Source organism: Hypanus sabinus, chromosome 13, assembly GCF_030144855.1.
Source record: "Hypanus sabinus isolate sHypSab1 chromosome 13, sHypSab1.hap1, whole genome shotgun sequence".
In the NCBI taxonomy this organism is placed as follows: Eukaryota; Metazoa; Chordata; class Chondrichthyes; order Myliobatiformes; family Dasyatidae; genus Hypanus; species Hypanus sabinus.
In genome coordinates this window covers 4,497,034-4,519,068 of record NC_082718.1, presented here as the reverse complement: position 1 = coordinate 4,519,068, position 22,035 = coordinate 4,497,034, and the positions used below count along the sequence as shown (strand labels likewise).

Genomic DNA, 22,035 nt, shown 5'->3' with positions numbered 1-22,035 from the left:
TGCTGTGAATCAAGTGTAGAATGAATTTCATCTCTCCTAGTTGTAATGTGAATACTGTTAAATGTAATAGATTTTGATTGATCTTACTGCACTGGACTATGAGCTAATTTTATGGCATTTTCTTGTACTGCTATAAAAATAGTACTTATTTAAAGAAAGGCACAGTGGGACAGCATTGTGGGAATCAGTGGCTGTGATGATATGCATTGTTTCATCTTTGGTGTCACCTTGTTCACGCAGATGGTTTTGGCCTAACGCATATTCTGCTTTAGGCAAGTGAGTCTCAGCTACAATTCTTATTCATTTCTGGAATGTGCTATTTGGCAGGATCAATTTAGAGTGTATACAAAAGCTAATCAGTTGATGCAGTTAGAGCTACATATAGGCTTTATCACGTAAAGAGAGCAAATTATCAGAATGGATTGTATTTGATTGTAACTGAGTAGTTTCCTAGTCACCACTATTGCTGATATTTCCCAGTTTATTGAATGACTTAGTAGGCAATTCCCCTGCTAATGTGGTGAGATTCAAACTTGTGTCCTCCACAGCTCCTCTCCACCTCTCATTAACTCAGGCCACTAGATACTAATGCAGCAACTGAACTTCTGTTCTACTCTGCCTTGGTCTTTGTCTTCGTATTTTCATACCTGGAAGAGAGAAAAATAACAATGCTCACTGCTTAACAACTGTTTCCAAGCGTTTGAGTTGATTTGGACTGAAGGCTTTTATTGTTGAATTCATTTTCATAGACACAAAGCCAACAACTTGAACAATAGCACATAAGTACTTGACCAAGTGGAATAGATTCTTTGTAGTTCACCTTCTGATGGAAAACATACTGTAATTTTCCTGTTCTCTCATGGGCAGCTCTATCTTTCCTACCTAAAATGTGGAAGCAGTTTATATCAATCATGCACATTATACTGCATGTTTTTGTGGTGACTAGGAAGTTACTTATTTATGTGGGAAACAACCCACTACACTAAATGAATATCCATGAAAATGTAGTCTGTTCTATTCCATATACATGACATAGTTGTTACAGAAAGCAATCAGTTCTTATAGTAACGGATCTAACCCTGCCATTATTGAAGCTAGTGTTTATATGTATGCTGTGGAATATCTGTCTTTTTGAAATAAAGTTTCTGTTAATTTTTCAGAAGTCAGAAAAGGGAGCTACTGATTATCTAGTTACTTGTGCATTTTGTGATTGTCCACTTGTTAAGGGTATGCAGCATGTAATAAAGCTGCTGCAACACATACTTGGTTGACTTGTGCCATTGCTTCCTCTGGCTGTCAAGAAGCATATTGCAGATCCGAACTACACAGCGTCCATGTTTTTCACAAGGGTTAAGGACACAGATTTTCGAAGTATTTTAAAACAATTGTGCATACCTCTAAGGCTGCTGGCAGTAACATGAACGCTGCAATGACATACAGTGGTCAGCCTCTCCATGGATATAATGACTTCTATGTGTGTATCAGCTTGTCAAAACAAGCATAGTTTGCTTTTGATTTACTGCATATTTACCAGGAGATTGACGAGCTTCTGACTTCACTCACCATCTATAGCAGCTGGTAGCTAGTGGTTATCACTGAAGCAGAAAACAGCAGAGTTGTCAGCAACTTACTCATGCCCTGGGCCTCCAGCCCAGCTGCATATCCGGATCATGCTCAAACTCCTGGTTTTGTCTCCACACCTAACTAAGTCTCTGGGCTTCTAGTTCCATTTTCACCTGCTTGCTCTAGAACTGTTTCTGGCTGTAACACCAGTCTTGTAGCTGATGTACCCAATGTGCAGCTATGTACCTACTTGCCTATTAAAACACTAACTATTACAGGACCTGGGAAGAGGCTATACATAAAAACAATCGATTCATTTTTACTAATTTCTAAGCCAGCAGAAAGAAATCCATCCCATGGATTCCTCACCCAGGCTCAGGCTGCACGTCGGCTGCTGATGTTTCACCACTTTGCAGCATGTGGTATCAAATGCATTCCACATTATTGCAAACAGGATTCAGCAGACACTGTAGAAGAGTATAAACTTCCAATTTGTAAGCACTCCCAGTAATACACCATTACCTTGTGAATCTACAGATAAGGATTCATTGTATAGCATATGCTACTTCTGTTAATTATACAGCTTTTAAATCACCAAGACAAACCTACAGGTCAGGTGTTGATAAATGGGGTTAATATAGATGGGTACATGATGGTCAATATGGATGTGATGGGTTGAAGAGCCTCTTTCTGTGCTTTGTTTGCATGTAATGTTGTCTTTCACTTATCCCACTTCCAATTTCCCAATCTTTTCTCCAATGTAATAAGTCCCAGACTAAGTTGCAGTGATTGTTCTTTATCCCATGCCCATGGGTATAGTAGTTGGTGTAGTGGCATCTGCACCAGACTTTGACTTTGAGGCAAGTGGTTCGCCCAGCTCCTTGTACGTTTTCCATCTATGCCAGGTTGAACATCAAACTAGCAACTCAGCCTCATAAACAAAACAGACAAATGCTATATAAGTAGCAGGGTTGCTGTCCGATGCACCTCAAGACGTGGAAAGGAACAACAACAACAACAACCACCTGTGTATAGCGACAAAAAAAAATCGTTGTACAAGGTTCAACTGCTGGAACAGATCTTTCTGTTTTCCCAAGATGAAGTGGGAATTTAGAATGTGAAAAATATTCTTGTAAAATATTTGAATAACTTCCAGCAGTTTATAATTTAGACTGCACATTTTACTTAAAATATTAAATTCATATCCTGGTTGATCTATATTGATCTAGCACTGCTCTTGCATGCTTGAATTTGAGCAGCTGTTGCAAAATAATAATTCACAAAACCTCCTTTGTTTTTGTTGTCTTCATCTCATCATTAGAAAGGAAGATGAAAGGTGTCTTTAATATTGAATGATACTCAAGCATGCTGGTTCTGTTTCAAAAAATGTTAAACTAGATCAGCTTGCCAAGAATGTTATTGCATTTTCCCCTCTATAAAAGACCTAACTTGTTCTGTGTTGCATTTTTACATGAAATTTTCTTTGTGTCTCAGTTGTCTTAAAGTAAATATATGCATAAAATTATACCATGACTTAATTTATCTGTGTTTATAAAGCTTTAAACCCCATTTTTTCATGTGAACTTCAAACCCTTGAACCTTGCATATTCAGTTATACTGCAGTGCAAAAAGAAAGAAAAAAAATAAGGGAAAAAAGAGAAATAATAATTGAAGAGGAAGAAGCCTTAAGAAGCATAAATGGTGTGCTCGAGACTTGTTACAGATAGTTTATCCTTGCTCGGTGTTCAGATTCTGAAATGGTCTGATGGAAGGGTATATAGCAACTCTTGACAATGTTCAGTTGAGAATTGGATGCTCTGGTCAAGGAGCATTTGAAATCATGTGGTGTAGCTCCTCTTTATTGCATGTCCTTTTCAATAATTAAACAAAATGTTTCATTTGCAAAGCTGAACGAATGTATTTTTATTGTTGCAAGCATTATTATTTAGCCCCTTATGCCACTTAATGAAATTATAGCTGACTAGGATTAGCCATCAAATTGCAGTAGATCTATTAGTTCCACAGCAACATAAACTCAGCATATTTTGGTACTACCTTGTAAAATCCCGTGTTGCTTGCAAATAGAAAGACAAGTCTAAGTGCTCCTCAGGGCAGAGGGGAAGCATTAGGCAAGTCAGCACCTTATGGCACAAGTGGTGATTCTGCAGCATTTTTCACACTAACATTAAATTGCAAAGTAAACTATCAGGTTAACATAGAATGGGTTTTGGAAAACTTCATTAATTGATAAAAATCTAAAACGTCTGTCCACACAAGTTGCAGACCCAGATCATGAGTTTAGGGAAGCTCTCTTTTCTGCATATTTAAGGCAAAAGCACTAAAGCTTTGCCATTAATCATGGAGCTCAGGAGGTAAACTCAATCCTGATGATAGCTGATTTGAAAGTAAGGCTGTTGAGAGATACTGCCTCTCTCTTTGTACCATAAACAGTACATGTCTATATTTTCTATTTCAATAAATGTCTTGCGTAGCAATGCTATGCAAGTCAGTTCACAGTTATTTTTTTGTGTAAAACTGTTGTAAGGCATATGAAAACTAATGCATTTGCTTCTGTGTTCCTGCTGGAAATTGTAATTATTTAATTACTTGCATGGATATTCCTTGTCATGCTGATTTGCTTTTCCTTCACAAAATTGAAGCACTTGAAGTCAGCATGAAAACAGGTCCTTCAGCCCATGAAGTCCGTACAGATGCTTAATCACCCATTTTTGCCAGTAACATTTTGAAAAGTCCAGTCATGGTCTTTTGTACTGTCACAAATGCTGCTTCCTAACCAATTTCATTCCCTTTATTTTTCATCAATTTTCTTCCAAACAGTATAGTTACACTATGCTTAATTCTTTCTATGAAATTCTTGTTGCAAGTTATATAAAATTTGGTTAGGCCACCTAAGAAGTGTTGTGTGCATTCAACACCTCATATACCATCTGGGTAGTCTCCAGCCCCTTGGTATGAATATCAAATTCTCCAACTTCCAGTAATTCCCTCCCTCTCCCTTCCCCCATCCCGCTTTCACTCTGCCTCCTCTTCCAGCTGCCTATCACCTCTTTCATGATTCTGCTGCCTTCTACTACCCATAGTGCTTTCCCCTTACATTCCTTCTTCACCTTTCCTGCCTATCCCCTCCCTGCTTCCCCTCCCTCACTCCTTGGTCTTTCTTCTGATTGGTTTTTCACCTGGCACCTTCCACCCTCCCCCCACCTTCTTTATAGGGCTCCTGCCCCCTCCTCCTTCAGTCCTGACGAAGGGTCTTGGCCCAAAACGTTGACTGCTTGTTTCAACGGATGCTGCCCGACCTGCTGAGTTCCTCCAGCTTGTTGGTATGTGTTGTGTGCATTCTGGTTGCCACAGTGCGGGAAAGGTGTGGGGGCTTTAAAGAGAGTGCAGAAGAGGTTCAAAACAATGTTACCTGGCTTAGAGCAAATGAGGTACAAGGAACATTGGACAAATTTGAATGTTTTTTTTCTCTGGAGTTTTATCTGCAGTAACCCTGATAAAACAATTAGATTATGAGAGGCATAGACAGGGTATATAGTTGGAATCTTTCTTGCAGGGAGGAAATGTCAAATACTAAAGCAAAACCTTTAAGGTGAGAGGGGGATTTTTTTTACATAGAGAGTTGTGGGTACCTGGAGCTTGCTGCCAGAAGTCGTGACAGTAAATGTTTAAGAGGCATTTAGACGGAGTATAGTGAACAGGCAGGGATTAGAGAGATCTAACCCACAGGCAGGCAGGTATATAGTTTAAACTGGCATCACAATTGGCACAGGAATCATGGGTCACTGCACCTGCTCTTGTGCTGTTCTGTCCTCTCCTCTCAGGAATCAGTCTTGTAAATCTTTGTTGCATTGCTTCTAACACAAATGCATTTTTACTAAATAGGAGGTCAGATAGCTTCTGACTAAAGCCCTATTTTGTTTGCGTCTAGGTAACTTGCTCATAGACTCCCTCCTCTTTGCAAAACAAAAGAAACAACATGTTATTTGCCCTAAATTACTTGTTATACCTGCATCAAAGGCTTATTTCTTGTTAAAGGGGACTTCAAACCTCTCCAAATGCAAAAATACAACACTTTCATTCTGTTCTTCCATTCTTCTTGCTAGTGTGGATAACTTCATATTTCTTCTCATTATCGTCCATCTGCCATCTGTTTGTGTGCTCATTTAATATGTCTGCTTGAGGCCCTCTGTTGGTCAGAGTTGACCATGGATATGGTGTCCTAGCTGTCTATGTGATACACAAGCCAGGGCAGTACCATATGGAGAGCAAGCTGTTGCTCATGCAGCAGGCTCCCCTTTCCATGTAGTTGATGAATCCAAAGGAACAGCAGAAACCGATACAGTTTGGTTCCAGCAGCGTTACAGGAAATGCCAGTCAGCATTGAACTCAATGTAAGATTGTTTTAGGGACTCCAGCTCCAGATTTTTCATCAGGGCTTACTTCTGAAGCCTTCTCCGTGAGTGGGTATAGTCAAAAGGCCACAGAGGTTAGAGATCGAAGCTTTCTTTCTCCTAGATAAGCTGCCAACCACAGCTTTTAAGCCCCATCTGCCTGAAGCGACTGGTTTTAAGGTGCCATTAACCCATTTAAGCCCCTTCTCTTGTTTGTAGAAATGGTTCTGTTGGACTTGGTAGCTAAACCATAAGTGAAGTGCAGGAATTGGACTTGCTTGGTCAGAGGCTATTTGAGATGCACGCTATTGAGAGCATTTAATAGGTAATGGGAACTTATCCCTATTACCACCCCTGGTTATTACAAACTTAAGGAACCAAAAGTTTGCTTTTGAGTTTTGTTGGATTCATTAAAGTAGGGAATTGACCCACAAATTCTAGAACCCATTACTCTGGCTATACATTGGTGTCAGTGGAGATTCTAGTTTTCCAGTTTAAGCAACGGGGTATAGGGGAAGGGCAACATTCCCCCTTTGTTTTTACAGCTGTGTGGACCAACCATTACTTTGAGCAGGAAAGGTTTACACAGCCTGAAAACTGTACAGCACTTTAAATTTTTTATTGTAATGTGCATACAGGTTTCCCCCCGCTATCTGAAGGTAGAGCATTCCTATGAAGCTGTTTGTAAGCCGAAATGGCGTAAAGCAAAGAAGCAATCCCCATTAATTTATATGGGAAAAGTTTTTGAGCGTTCCCAGAACCAAAAAAAAAACACCAAATCATACCATATAACACATAAAACCTAAAATAACGCTAACATATAGTAAAAGCAGGAATGATATGATAAATACACGGCCTATATAAAGTAGAAATAATGTATGTACAGTGTAGTTTCACTTACCAGAATCGGGAAGAAAGCGAGCACACTGGAAGGTTCACGCATATTTCTATCATTATAGTTCTTTGTAAGCACTCAAAACATCCTGCAAACCTGCCCTAAACCTACGTGCCCTTTCAAAATTAAAGACATACTTTTCTGCAATCATTGCAGCACTGTCAATCGTAGCGAAAATCTCACACAGTTCAAAGCTATGGCAGCTTGATTCTGAGATGCTGAGTGTAGTTCCTGGGGAAGGAACTTGGGTTGTGCGCTGCCTCTATAACAGCTCACTTCAAAAGAAACGCTGAACACTATTTTCGCTTTTCGCCACTCGCTGCTTGGGGTGCGTGCTACCTCTATAACGGCTTGCTGCAAAACAGACGCTGAACGCTATTTTTGCTTTTTGCCTTTTTTTTGTAAAAGTGAAAATCCTCTTCAGACTTCTTTCAGTTAACAAAAACAGGTACTAATGTAGGTCTTTCGTAAAAGCAAAGTGGCATAAAGCGAACTTTCGTGAAGTGGGGGATACCTGTACTTTGAATTTTTAGAATGAAAATTGAAAAATCACATACTTTTGATTTTATTTATTAATTGAATGGTATAATGAAGTACAGTATAACAAAAATTCTTTCATATTTCGGAAACTTAGATGTTGTCAGTTTTCAGCAGGCGGGCAGTTTATTTACATAATCAGCTACTAACTTCCATTCTGTGTTTGTTGTTGCAATTTGTAACAGTGTTGTAAGTTAAAACACTGAGAATGTAAATATGTTGAAGCTTTAAAATGTTTCAAAGTAAAGGTTGCGGTAGGTTTGTTACCTAGAAAATTTATGGATTATACTCATTAACACAATTACAGGATATTTCACAAATTATATTAACAGATTTTAAAATTATATTATCGTAATTTCAAAATTATATTATATAAAATAAAATTCCAGTTGTGCGGCAACAAAGGTTACGTGCACAGGAGTATTTCAGTTAATGTGCGGCTGCACACTCGTGCAGCTTAGAGGTAACAATGGGGGGGAAGGTAAGGTTTGATTATTTAGCCATTGTTTCTTTCAAATTTTGTTAGCATTAATCCAGTCAGTGTTCCTAGTACCTTTTCCTCTGGTGATCATTTTACATAACCAACTGCTTTGTGTCGTTTAAAGACTGATGAAAAATAGCTCTAAACTAATTTATTTCCCTTGCTCTGTTTATTTATAGGTAAGTAACAAAGTAGCATTGTCTGTGTATTTCCCTGCATAAGCTGAAAGTCAAACTTTATATGTAAACTGGGTTTAGCTTTTCTAACCCTTCCCCCATAGCATAACTTCCATTACTTGTCGTATGTGCAACCAAGCATACCCTGCAATGCGTTGTTTCCGTCAACAACTTACAGTGTGCTTGGGGCCGTGTTTCTGGCACCAACATAGCATGCCTGCTACTTACTAACCAATATATCTTTGGATTGTGTGAGGAACACATACCATCCAGGGGAAACCTACACAGTCACAGGGAGAATGTACAAACTCCTTAAAGACATAGGCAGCAATTGAATCTAGAATGTTGACATTGTAAACCCTGCTGCTCATCAACATGCCATACCTTCTTAAAATTACTTTGGGAGTAGTGTAGTTTGGTGAGCCTGGCTGGTTCTCAGGAATGCACTGTAAGGCACGGTTGAGGCCCAAAGGTGGTGATTTTAGAGTTCAACTGTGTATTGGGCAGCATATCCTTTGGTTTCAGTCCCCAGTGCTTCATCATAAAATAAGCCACCACCAAGATGATCTGTTTTGAAGAGACGGCAGCTGTTCTTTTCATCCAGTTTGCCATTCTTGTAGATCTAATCAAAAAGCTGTCTGCCTAACACACATTCCTTTGTTGTGAATATGTGTGTTGCGGTACCAATCACTTGGTATAGTTTGATATGTGGATTTCTTGAAGCACTTGAAGCTCTGGATCTTGCAGTGGATTTTGACAACATCTTACCAGCTATCCAGGAATCTTCTCGCAGTTCAGGATCTTTTTGGCCACCTTATGCTGGGTTAACTTTCCCCGCCTTCACCTTCCGATGCTAAGGATGTACCCAATTCATAATGTTTCACCTTCACCCACCTACCCTCTGCCTCTGTAAACCAAAGGGAACCCAATTTTAATTTTATCCATTAAAAACTGATGATATTGGTTTCAAATTTGTATTTGAGGTATTAAATATTTGAGTAGGCCTGACCTGATTACTTTTAATCTACCTGAAATACATAGAAAAACTGAAAATTTGTGCAGAGTTTCTGTTGGAGACCAGCCAGACAAATATGATAATAAACTTGATTCCAATTCGGTGTTGAGTATAGTGGCTAATAAGATATAATTCTTACGTTTCTCTTTTTCTCTTATATTTGGTTCATCTCTTCTGTAGAGTCCTTGTTTTTCAATGGGATTTACATTAGAGGTGAACTGGTTTCTTTCTTGCAAAAATCCCCCTAAAGTGCCAGGCAGTGACTATCCTCAACCTACAATGACAGTCGATAAGACTATGGTTGCCATTTCACCAACCGTTATTATCCTCGGAGTTACCATTATCAAGAAGCTAATCTGGGCCTGCGTCATAAATACAATTGATACAAGAGCTGCATATCCTGTGTGAGATATTTAGCTCATGATAATCAAGGCCATTCCACCATCTAAAGGTGCAAGTCAGAAGCATTATTAAATACTCTTCCACTTCCCTGGATGAGCGCAGCATCAATAATTCTAAAGGAGTTTGATACTATTAAAGGACAAACAGCCTGACTGGCACCCCATTTACCACCTTGAGTATTCATGCCCAGACCGTGCCTCCCAAATCCTCAGACTCTGATATCAAAGGATAAGAGCCACAACCCTCCACATCAACACCATCTTGGCTTATAATTGCTTAACTCTTCTTCATTGTTGCTAGTCTAAATCGTAGAACTCCTAGGAGCATGGATTTGAGCAATAAATGAGGCCATGCCAACGGTGCCCAAGTCTGACGAATGATTCGAATAAACACACCAGCGATACAGCTGCTGAAGGTAGAATCTGCACCAAAAGAGAATATTTAAAATGTGTGCATCGCACATGGGTTATGTAGTTAAGTTCAAATAGCAATTTCTTTCACTTGGACAAATCACCCCAAGAATATAGTGCAGTGGAAGAATACTGGAGGAATAGATTGCATACTTGTCATATCAATTTAAAAAAGTAGAGTTTCTGAAATTAGTTATAAATGGTGTTAAAGAATCTTATGGTCCAGGTGGTGTGTCCAGTTTTTTTTGCTGAACACGGCAAGCATTCCTTAGTGGTAACTTAAGGAAACCTTTCCAAAAGAGCTTAAATTCTCCCTTCATTCTGCTTCATGAGCTTCAAGAGAGAGAAAGGCTGTTACGGAAGTACAAGACCTTTTCTCCATTTCTCTTCCATCTCCTTTCTTTCCCAACGTCAAAATAGAGAATGATATAACACAATTATACTAATATACATAATTATGATTACAAGTTGGAAAAATGAAAATTCTGTAAAACAACTCTATCAGTCTGTACCAATCTGTGAGCCAAGGCATGATGTTTTCTTCTGATAACAATAAAAGAACTTAGCAATAAAATCACATTACCAACATTGCACATTTGAGCAGATTATCTGCAAAACAATTAAATTATCATTCAATATTTTTATGAAATTCAACAAATATGTATTTTTCCTTACTGATGTAAAATAAAAATCGTCAGTTGATTAAAAAAAATTGAATGATAAATCACTATTGAGTTTCGGAGCTCAATATTAGCCAGATGTATGCAGACCCTTGGACCTGAGACAGAGTCGGTGAATTAAAAAGAAATGAAAAGCACAGCAAATGGCTTCCTGTGCTGGTTTGGCAGAAAATGATACTGCAGTGAGCCCAGTGTTGCAAAGCTTGAAACAGCAGTAGAATGTACTGAGACCACTTTGAGGCATTTATAAAAGAAAATAATTTTTAATATCTAAAATTTTGAAGTGAATGATTGTGTTGATTTTAAGTGATAGTTCACGGAGGTATTTAGATGGTGAAAATCACCCACAAAAGTTTTAGCATCTTAAGGGTCTTTTTTGATTATTTGTTAGCAGTTAAATCCAATCTTGTTAATGTGCATTATAATTATTTTGAAGTAACTTAATAGTAGTAAGTGCTTCTTTAAAAATGCCACGATTGGAGAACTTAATGCAGTTTGAAGCACTCTTGTCCGAAGTTCTTTCATTCAACAATCCCCATAGCACAGTTCATTTTGGATTGGCATTCATGTCTATGCTAATCGATTAATGCTAACTAAGATATAAAATATGATAAAATCTGTACTAATTTGTAGTTAATTAATCTAGCAGTACAGCCTTTGCAATCTCAGGCAACAGCATTACTGATTTCCTGGTTCTTGGAACCCTTACATAAGCTGAGAGTGTTCAGAACTTAAAAAGAGCAGCTTTTTTTGCTCAGAGGTGGTGAGCAGGAGGCAATTTGTGGTCCAGAACCAGTCAGGTCCCAAGGCTACTGCGCGAGAGTTTCTATCTGTACATATTTGAAGATATGAATAAAATTAACACAAGTACATACATACTGATATGCATGCTGGCATGTGCATACAGATATGCACGAGAAATAGTACTTGTTCTTAATTTCTCCAGGTCTTACTTTCCAAATACATGAGTATTTGTCAATGGAGTTTTTTAAAACTCAAAACCAAACAAGGACATGCAGATGGACTTGTCTGTCATATTACAGCATTCTTCCAAACTAAAAGTGGATTTATAAATTCTGAAGCATAATTTGTGATAAGTAGATACTATACTCTGCACTGAATTATTAATGTATATTTTGAGGCATTCATTTGTTTTTATTGAGGGATATTTATATTTGGAAGCACATGGAACTTTGCTAGTTGTTCTAGTGTCTTTATAATTGGCTTATTCACAAGATATGGACATCTTTGATAATGCTGGGATATTTATTATCCATTCGTAATTGTCCTTAATCTGAGACAGCAATTACAAATCAATCACATTGGCAGATCTGGAATTGCACAAAGTCCAGACTCCTTGAAGGATATTAGTGAACCTAATGAGAATTTTATAAATCATTTAAAATATTTAAGCTAGAACCTTAGATTAGATTTTAATGGCATGTTCAGATAGTATGTAAGCAATAACTTAGGTTGCTATCCACCCAATCCTTCCAAAATATTGCTGCAATGTTTTCTATCCAAATGCTTTCTGAGAATTCGGCATTCCTTTGACTTTCAACACCTTCATCTTCTGCACTCCACTTTTTAATCTAAGTCCTAATTTTCGGGTTTACTTCTGAAATTTCTCTGTCTTTGTAGCATATTATATTTTTCAACAGCCTTGAAAATGTGCTAATGCCCAAATTTTAATGTTCCAAATATTACTTCCTTTTTGGTTTAAAAAAATTAAAATGTGATAACCAACTGAACGGCTATGTCAAAGGAATTGTAAAATGCGATTTGTTGTAGCTGGCTTTACTTAAAACCTGTTGCGTTTGTAAAGCTGATGTAAAAGATGGCATTCATCATATTACTATTCGGAGGCTAAAGTTTCAGCAAAATAGTTACGAAATCTCATTTGATGTAGATCTTATTACTATGTGTTTGCTGTACTTTTTACACCACCTGCCATCATCCCACTTCTGAACATCAAAAAAAATCAGTGTAGTAATTTGTTTTTGCAGATTAAGGTTAAGGTTACATTGACAGAAATATAGATGTCAGTCCTTTACACATAATTCATATTTTACTTTCATTTATATTGTGCATGGTGTCATATTGTTAAGAAGTTACAAAGTAATATTATTTTAGAAATTAAAATCAGCAATGAATATTAATACATAATAAAAGCCATCACTGCTAAAATGGTGAACAGCGATCAGCTCCTGATTGTTAGCCATGAAATGTTCTAGTGTGTGTTGTGTTAGTGCAGCAGATCCTGAGCTGATTAAAGTGCTTGGTGCATCAACTTTACTACCCCATCTCCTGGTTTCAGCATAAAGCACAACGGCATGCTAATGGTTAGAGCATGTAGGACCAAGCATTCCTTAATCAACACCATTCTCGAGGATCTAATTTAATGGTTTAACATGGCGCATTTATTTCTTTTGACGCAGGTCTACTGCCCTGACTGCTTGCGGGTTTATGAAACTGCAATTCCGTTTCAATCCATTCTGTCGACATTTAGAAAATTCTAAATTAGGCAGCTCGTGCTCTCTGCATGCTAATGCTGGATTAGAAGCAGCACAGTCAGCAGATGGATTAAGGCAGTAAAATTCAAATAACTTTTACAAGAATACGATTGCTATTCATATATTACACCGATTGAAGCAAGCAGGAGAATTTTCAGTTTCTTCCTCCTAAATAGACTTGAGCTGAGCCAAACATCATTTAAACCATTTGTGCACATCTCGTTTTTATGGCCAGATTTTCTAATCTTACCATGCAAGTATGCTATCTGTCATTTAATAATGCTAATTTCATTTCTGAAAATGGTGAACATTTATTAAGACTCCTTTCCCCACCAGCGCGATCTTTTCTTGATACTCAGCACATTGAATCACCTTTTAACATAAATCACCAGAAATGGAAGGTGATCAATAGAAGGATTTAATGTACTGTTGTTTAACTCTTACCTTGCTGCATGCCCTTCAGTTGAGACACTGCAGCAAGAGTCTGCCAACAAAAAAAGCTAAGTCTTTTAAGCACTACGGATGAGAATGCAGCGTTTGTGAAGCTGCCAACAGTATGCAATGTGTATAAATCACATCAGTCTTTAGAAATGCATTCCGTTCTTGTTGCAGAAGTTGTGAAATATTTACTACCACATAATGTACTTCAATTCTCTTTCTTCTCCCCTGTTTTGGATTTTTTGCAGGCATTTCCAAAATTCTATGCCAGTATAAGTTTCACTGCATACTGCTCATCACATACAGTACTACTATTCCCTGTTTTCTTTCCCCTTCCTCCTCTCCCTCCCCCTCCTTTTTGCTCACACTGTTTCTCTCTTTCTATTTCTCACTCTCTCTCACACACACACACATGCACACTTTTTCTCTTGGTCTCATTCATTCACTTGTGTGTGTGCGTATACTTATACACACACACACACACACACACACACACACACACACACACACACACACACACACACAGAGCAAGATTATGCTTTACGGTAATTAGCAGACTCGTCTGCACTTCCACCATTTTATAGAATTCACAGTATCACAGCATGCAGAAAAGAGTGTTTATAAATAAACAGAAAATGTCTTGAAGTGGAACGAGCCCTCGCTGGTTTCACTCGGATGAAAAGGTTGATGATTTTTCTTCCGTTATAAATTAATTCAACTCTTCTCAAAAAATCCCTTTTTATTGCCTTTTAACATTTTGGCACAGTACAAATTGGTGCTTTTACAAGATAAACCTGTAAAGTCTGATATTGGGCTTAGAAAGAATTTCCATATAAATATGATTGACTGCATCCTCATAGCACTGCCTTTAAAAATTACAGAATGCCCTTTTAAATTGGTTCGGCCCATTTTTTTCCAAAGTCACGAAAGCGTCTTGAACAGCTTTCTCTTCTTAAACATAAGTTACAGGTTAGAAAATAGTTTATTTTTATATATATATCTATATATCTATATATATATATATATATAATCACTTTTTTTAAATCAGCCATGGTTGCTTTGATATAAGCATATACAAGAAAACAGTCTTGGGTTCTGCACTTTTTACAAAATTCTGACAACTTGTGCATTCTATTGCATATATATATATTATATATACATATGTATATTACATATATATATATTATATATATATATTATATTTTACATACATATATCATGTACAGGTCAGATCTGAGTCTCCTGAACCTTCTCCTTGGTGTGTGTCTGTATAATAAAGGGCTCAGGTATTGTAGTATTGAGCGAGTTACCCAGGCTGTTCTCTGTCCAGTGAGCCCCATGTGCTGGTTTGTACGTGTTATAGTTCATGTGGTCGTGGACCGAGGGTACGACAACAGCTCCTTCGGATGGCGTGAGATCCTCCTCCATGTTAATGATCTCTGTAGTCCTGGCTGCTGCCACCGTGCTCCGTTGTTGGTGCCGCTTGCGAAGTTTGTAAAACACTATGAGCATGGCAGCTGCCAGCAGTGTTACCGCCACAAAACAACCGATGATGATTTTTGTAGTTTTCATGACTTCATCTAGGCTGGTGCGAGTTGTGTCCATGGCGGCCAGTGTCGGGACCACCACCACTGTTTTGGGACTCCTCGTGCTCTGCAGTAGCACCGTTGGAGTTGAGATGAACGCTGGCTTGTAAGTGGGTGGCGTTGACAGAAACGGCGGAACTTTAGTCCTGACGGTTTCAGGTGTTGTTTCCACGGTAACCGTGGAAAAGTAGGTGTAATTCGAAGTGTTGATCTCTGCCATGCTGACTCTGAGGAAGGCAGATGCGTCAGCATTCCCTGCAACGTTGGTGACCATACATTTGTAGTTACCAGCATCTGTTATTAAAACGTGCAAGAAGTATAGGGTTCCATTGTTAAATACAGACATACGGGGATGTGTTGAGCCATGACTCAATACTGTGTTATTTGGCAACAACCACCTTACAGATGACATGGAGGATGTTCGACATTTCAGTTTGGCTGTTCTCCCTTCAGAGATGTTTAGGTTCTGTGGTGGCTCCAGTATAACTGGTCGTGAGCATTGGAAAGTGCCTTGTTCTACTTCGGTCAAGTACTTTCCCCTCATGTGAAGCGGGGAGTGGCACCGGCCACAGCAGGTAGAGTTTGTGGGGATATACTCTCGCAGCCACCAGGTGAGCCAGAGGATATCGCAGTCACAATTCCATGGGTTGTGGTGTAAGTGCAACTCCACCAGGTATCTCAGTGGTGCAAACAGATCATGTGGCAGTGAAGTAAGGTTGTTGTGGGCCAGGTTTAGTTCCACTAGTGCAGTGAGGTCATCAAAGGCATTCCGCTCAATCAGATTGACTTGAGAATTCATAAGCCAGAGCTTTTTTAATGATTTAAGCCCCTGAAATGACCCTGGTTTAATTGCAGGGAAATGGTTACTGGACATTTCCAGCTCTTCTAATCTCACCAGTGGTGTGAGATTTGGCATGTCCCTCAGGTTACACATCCCCAGGTTAAGGTATTTTAAATTAATTAGGCCCTCAAAAGCACCATCCAAAATGTATTCTAGTTTTCTGAGTTCCCCCAGATCCAGGCGCAGCAGTGATGGCACCCTGTTGAAAGCATATGATGGAATACTTTCGATGGGATTGTTCCTGAGCCACAATTCACGCAGTTTTGAAAAGGACTCGAATGCGCCACTTGGTATCACAGTCAGTCTATTCTCAAACAACTCCAGTGTGTTAAGGCTAGTCAGTCCATTAAATGCACCAACCTCTATTTGCCGGATCGAATTCCGGCCAAGCTGTAAGACCTCCATATGGTACAGATGTCGAAATGTGTCTGCCTTGATAAGCTGGATGTTATTTTCCATGAGATTGAGGTACCGGGTATTAGAAGGGATCCCTTGAGGAACCTCTTTGAGTCCACGGCGAGTGCAGACGACTTTGCTGAAGTGATTACTGCAGGAGCAGATTTCTGGACAACTCTGTTCTCTGTTTGATGCTTCGCACATACTCCACATCCGTACCGTGAGGTAGACAAGAAGAACCAGGGCAGTATTCCAGGTGTGATGCACAGTTACCTGCCACAAGAGATTCATGATGTGGCACATTCATAATTCACCATAGTCTGGGAACGGCACTGATTTGAAAATCGGCTCTACCCCGGCACAGCAGGCTACCAGTGCCTGTAGCGGTTGACAGTGAAAGGGAGAGGGGGTGGGGTTGGGGAAAGAGGAGAGCGATGCAATGAGGACGGCCTGTCACACCTACCTCTACAAAAGTGCAGTCCCTGGTTTTCATGCACTAGATACTAGTGCTGTTTCTCCTTCCCTTCCTTAAAAAAATAAAGGATTCACAAAATGGCTCCTAATAAATCCAAACCAGTAAGTAGAAAGGACCAACAGAGGTGAGGCCCGATCGGCTACGCAGGTGCATGCATCCTCTCTGCCCCAGAGAGCAGCGCCATCAACAGTCGTGATTTTTGTCCTCTGAGTTGAGAATGCTGTCGAGTGAGCTCCATCACTGATAAAGCATCCAGGCACTCCGCTTTGTGTAAAACACTTCGTTTGTTTCTTTCTCCCACCTCTCTACTGCTGTAACCAGCTGCTTTCTTAGTAGCTTTGCTCTCTAATCTATTTCGCTCTCCTCTCTGCCAGGGTCGGCTGATTTAAAAACAGCTACGAGCAGCATATTGCAGTCAGCAGCTTAACTAGCCAGTTCTCCACCAGCAGACGCAGCAGCTGCAGGCTACCTCCCGCACAGTTAGCAATAATCCGTTGATTGCTCCAAGGGGAGGGGGGAGGCGATTGGAGGAGGAAAGGATTGTTGGAGAGCGCTCTCTTTCTCTCACTGATGAAATGAAAATCTTCACTGATGAGCCTTTTTTTAAGATCTTGGCAGAATTAGCATCATAACAGAAGGAAATAAAGATCCTGTTCTCTTCCCACTGTATTTCTTGTGATATCCTTTTTTTATGTTGAGGTAGTGAGTTGTGTCAGTTTCCTTTTAGTCTTTTGTCCTGTTAATAACGTCTTTGTTGGCCAGTGACTTAACAGCTGCAGCAGAAACCTCTGTCTTCTGGAACAATTTATTTCTTTTTCTCGTCTCCCTTTGCAGGCAACCACGCAGGCTGTGCTCTCATTTCTTTGTCCTTCACTCTGAACGTGAATGTATTGCTGACGCATGTCGTAATAAGCGGTACATTGGTGTGATGCAGTACTCGTATGTATGAGCAAGCTACACTGTACCACCAACCCCCACCTCCAATTTTTTCATCTTTCCTCCTGCCCTGCTGTCCTGCCCTATTGGAGTTACTGATAAATGCTTACAGTGATGTTGTATTTTAGGGAAATTTGTAATTTGCAAAGGGGATAGCAATTCATTCTCTGTAATGCTCTTGATATTTTGTTCTGTGTGCAGTGTATGTAATGCGCTGGCTGATTCTTTCAAGTAGCAAATATGTTGCAGTGATCTAAGCTAGTTTACTGTCCTGAGTCCCTGTTGGGATAAACACGAATTGATGTTTCAAGTGCTGGGGGCCAATGAGCTGCAATTGGTCAGCTGGCTGCCAGAGTAACGTCATCCCTTATAATGCTGAGTTAGCTGCTCTATGGATGGCAAGACAATCTGTTAGGTGAGGAGAGAAATGCTCCCGCATAGTACAGAATTGGAAGAGAAAAGAGAGTAGGTAAAGTGGAGTCTTCATTCTGAGCTGCCTATCTGCAACAAAAGTATAATTATCTCGCTTAACTTTTGAATGCTTACATTTACCATATAACCACATGGAAACAGGCCATCTCAGCCCTTCTAGTCCATGTCGAATGCTTACTCTCACCTAGTCCCACTGACCCGCACTCAGCCCATAATCCTCCATTCCTTTCCCGTCCATGTACCTATACAATTTTACTTTAAATGACAATACCGAACCTGCCTCTACCACTTCTACTGGAAGCTCGTTCCACACAGCTACCACTCTCTGTGTAAAGAAATTCCCTGTCGTGTTACCCTTAAACTTTTGCCCCCTAACTCTCAACTCATGTCCCCTTGTTTGAATCTCCTCTGCTCTCAATGGAAAAAAGCCTATCCACGTCAACTCTATCTATCCCTCTCATAATTTTAAATACCTCTATCAAGTCCCCCCTCAACCTCCTACGCTCCAAAGAATAAAGACCTAACTTGTTCAAACTTTCCCTGTAACTTAGGTGCTGAAACCCAGGTAACGTTCTAGTAAATCTTCAATTTTCAACTTTCAATTTTTAACGTGACCAGTGGCTCTACCAATTTTGGGTTCTTGTGGATTTCCAAAGTTTTGTCAGTTGCATACCAATAAGTTTTAGTTAATACAATGGCCGATGTCGGTGCACAACTTAAATGAAATAATAGAACCGGCTTTATGTGCATGCAGGAATTAATCATAAGTAGCCTTAGTTGTCATATGTACGGTGTTATGGATTTGACTTTGGAGTGGATTCATCAGGAAAGTCTGCCCTGTTGCATCACTGAATGATATTTTGGTCATTATCCAGTCATGGACAAGAATAAATAGCATGGCAGAAAGATGCCTGATCTAATAATTAAGTAAATTAGATTGGTAGTGAGAAAGAATGATGGTTCATAGAAACATAGAAAACCGACAGCACAATACAGGCCCTTTGGCCCACAAAGCTGTGCCAAACATGTCCTTACCTGAGAAATTACCTTGGTTTACCCTTAGCCCTTTATTTTTCTGAGCTCCATATACCTGTCCAGGAGTCCCTTAAAAGACTCTATCGTATCTGCTTCCACCACCGTCATCAGCAGCCCATTCCACACACTCACCACTCTCTGTGTAAAAAACTTAACCCTGATGTCTCCTCTGTACCTACTTCCAAGCACCTTAAAACTGTGCCCTCTTGTGCTTGCCATTTCAGTCCTGGGAAAAAGCCTCTGATAATCCACATGATCAATGCCTCTCATCATCTTATACACCTCTATCAGGTCATCTCTCTGTTACGAACCCGCTGTTTTTGTTTACTGTGTGCTGTCACTTCAGAAGAGTGCTTCAGTGAGGCAGAATAATGATGTTGTTCACTGACTGACTCGCAGCTTGTTTACCTTTAAAACAAGGACACAGACATTCACAGTCAGAAGAAGAGAGAGATTGAGAGAGAGGGTGGGTGGGAGAGGAGTGAACCTGGAAAAGGGTAGCAGCTCCAGCTTATCGAAGCTGGGGATTTGGAACTCTGCTATACCAACAAGGGTGGGTTGATTTTTGATATAGTGCACATTGAATGTGTGGCTGTCACTTCGTATAATCCATAGAAGTGGATTAAGGAATATCCTGTAGGACCACTGGAAGTTAACCCTTGCCTGGGTAGGTTATGTGGTAACCCCTTGAAGATGAGAGTTCATAGCAAAATATCCCGGATGAGCCCCCAATTTTTTACGACCATAACAATTTAGAAACAAACCAGCAGCAATAGTGTTCACACTGGGAGTCTGGTTTTGATGTTAAAACCATTATCTTTATTAATATATACTTATAAAATAGCAACTTAACCAAGATAAACAAATGCTAACGGTGTTGCACGTACGTATGTGTAAATATAACTCCCAAACTATTGAGCTTGGGGGAACAAGGCTTAGAGCCTTGAGATGGTAAAGCCTGAAAGTTCAGTTCATCCACGGAATAAATTATGGGCAAGAGATATTTGTAATCCAAGGTAAAACATAGAGAGAAGGCAATTACATCCAATTCCACAGGTTTCATGATGGTAAGTAATAAATATCAGTGGTCGAAGATCCTCCTTCGAGCTGTTCCAAATCCACATATGAATTACCACTAGAGTGATCTGTCACAGAGGTGTTGTCTTCAAGGGGTTACCATGTAACCTACCCAGGCAAGGGTTAACTTCCAGTGGTCCGACAGGACATTCCTTAATCCACTCCTATGAATAATACGAAGTGACAGCCACACATTTGATGTGTACTGGATTGATAATCAACCCACCCTTGTGGGTATGGCAGAGTTCCATATACCCAGCTTCGACAAGCTGGAGTTCCTACCCTTTTCCAGGTTTCTGTGTGTGTGTGTGTGTGTGTGTGTGTGTGTGTGTGTGTGAGTGTGTGTGTGTGTGTGTGTGTGTGTGTCTCCCTCCTTTTAAAGGTAAACAAGCTGCGAGTCAGTCAGTGAACAACATCATAGTCCTGCCTCACTGAAGCACTCTTTTAAAGTGAGAGTCCACAGTAGACAAAACCATGCGGGTTCGTAACATCTCATCCTTCATCGCTCCAAGGAGAAAAGGCCGAGTTCATTCAACCTATTCTCATAAGGCATGCTCCCCAATCCAGGTAACATCCTTGTAAATCTCCTCTGCACCCTTTCTCTGGTTTCCACATCCTTCCTGTAGTGAGGTGACTGGACTGAGCACAGTGCTCCAGTGGGGTCTGACCAGGGTCCTATATAGCTGCAACATTACCTCTTGGCTTCTAAACTCAATCCCATGATTGATGAAGGCCAATGCACCGTATGCTTTCTTAACCACAGAATCAACCTATGCAGCAGCCTTGAGTGTGCTACGGATTCGGACCACAAGATCCCTCTGATTCTCCACACTGCCAACAGACTTACCATTAATACTATTTTCTGCCATCATATTTGACCTACCAAAATGAACCACCTCACACTTATCTGGGTTGAACTCCACCTGCCACTTCTCAGCCCATTTTTGCATCCTATCAATGTCTCGCTGTTACCTCTGACAGCCCTCCAAACAATCCACAACACCCCCAGTTCAGATCATTGGGAAATTGCTTGGAGATGAGGAATAATGAATGAGATAAAACAACGTTGGAGTTGTTTACCATTGCCTCTAACTTTGGGCGACAATAGATTAGGATCTTATTGTGACTTATAACAAAGAAAATGCAATAAATTTTATATAGCTTACACTAAGATATTCTTGAAGAAGAAATGCAGTTGTGCTCCCATCTTGAAAACAGTTCAGAAGTTCAAAGTAAATTTATTATCAAAGTATATGTATGTCACCATATACAACCCTGAGATTTGTTTTCTTGTCGTCATGCTGTAATCCAGAACCATAATAGAATCAATGAAAGACTGCACCAAACAGGGTGAACAAACAACCAATGCGCAAAAGAAAACACAGTACAAATACAAAAGAAAAGGTAATAATAGTAAAAAATAAATAAGCAATAAATATTGAGGACGTAGGATGAAGAGTCCTTGAAAGTGAGTCCATAGGTTGTGGAAACATTTCAGTGATAGTGCAAGTGAAGTTAAGTGAAGTTATCCCCTTTGGTTCAAGTTCCTGATGGATTACTTCTGAACCTGATGGTGTGAGTCCTGAGGCTCCTGTGCCACCTTCCTGATGGCAGCAGTGAGAAGTGAGCATAGCCTGGGTGATGGGTATCCCTGACAATGGATGCTGCTTTCCAGCAATAGCACTCTGTGTAGATGTGCTGAAAGGTAAGGAGTGCTTTACCTATGTTCTCTGGG

At 39.8% G+C, this 22,035-nt stretch overlaps 2 protein-coding genes across 2 annotated transcripts in view; one reads left to right on the top strand and one right to left on the bottom strand.

Annotated features, from left to right (window-relative positions):
- Positions 1-22,035, top strand: part of snd1 (staphylococcal nuclease and tudor domain containing 1) — a 990,315-nt gene that overhangs the window by 486,783 nt on the left and 481,497 nt on the right. The window lies entirely within an intron of this gene.
- Positions 14,750-17,268, bottom strand: lrrc4.2 (leucine rich repeat containing 4.2). The gene has a single exon (XM_059986833.1). The coding sequence runs from the start codon at positions 16,646-16,648 to the stop codon at positions 14,750-14,752; it is 1,899 nt and encodes a 632-aa protein (XP_059842816.1). The 5' UTR covers positions 16,649-17,268.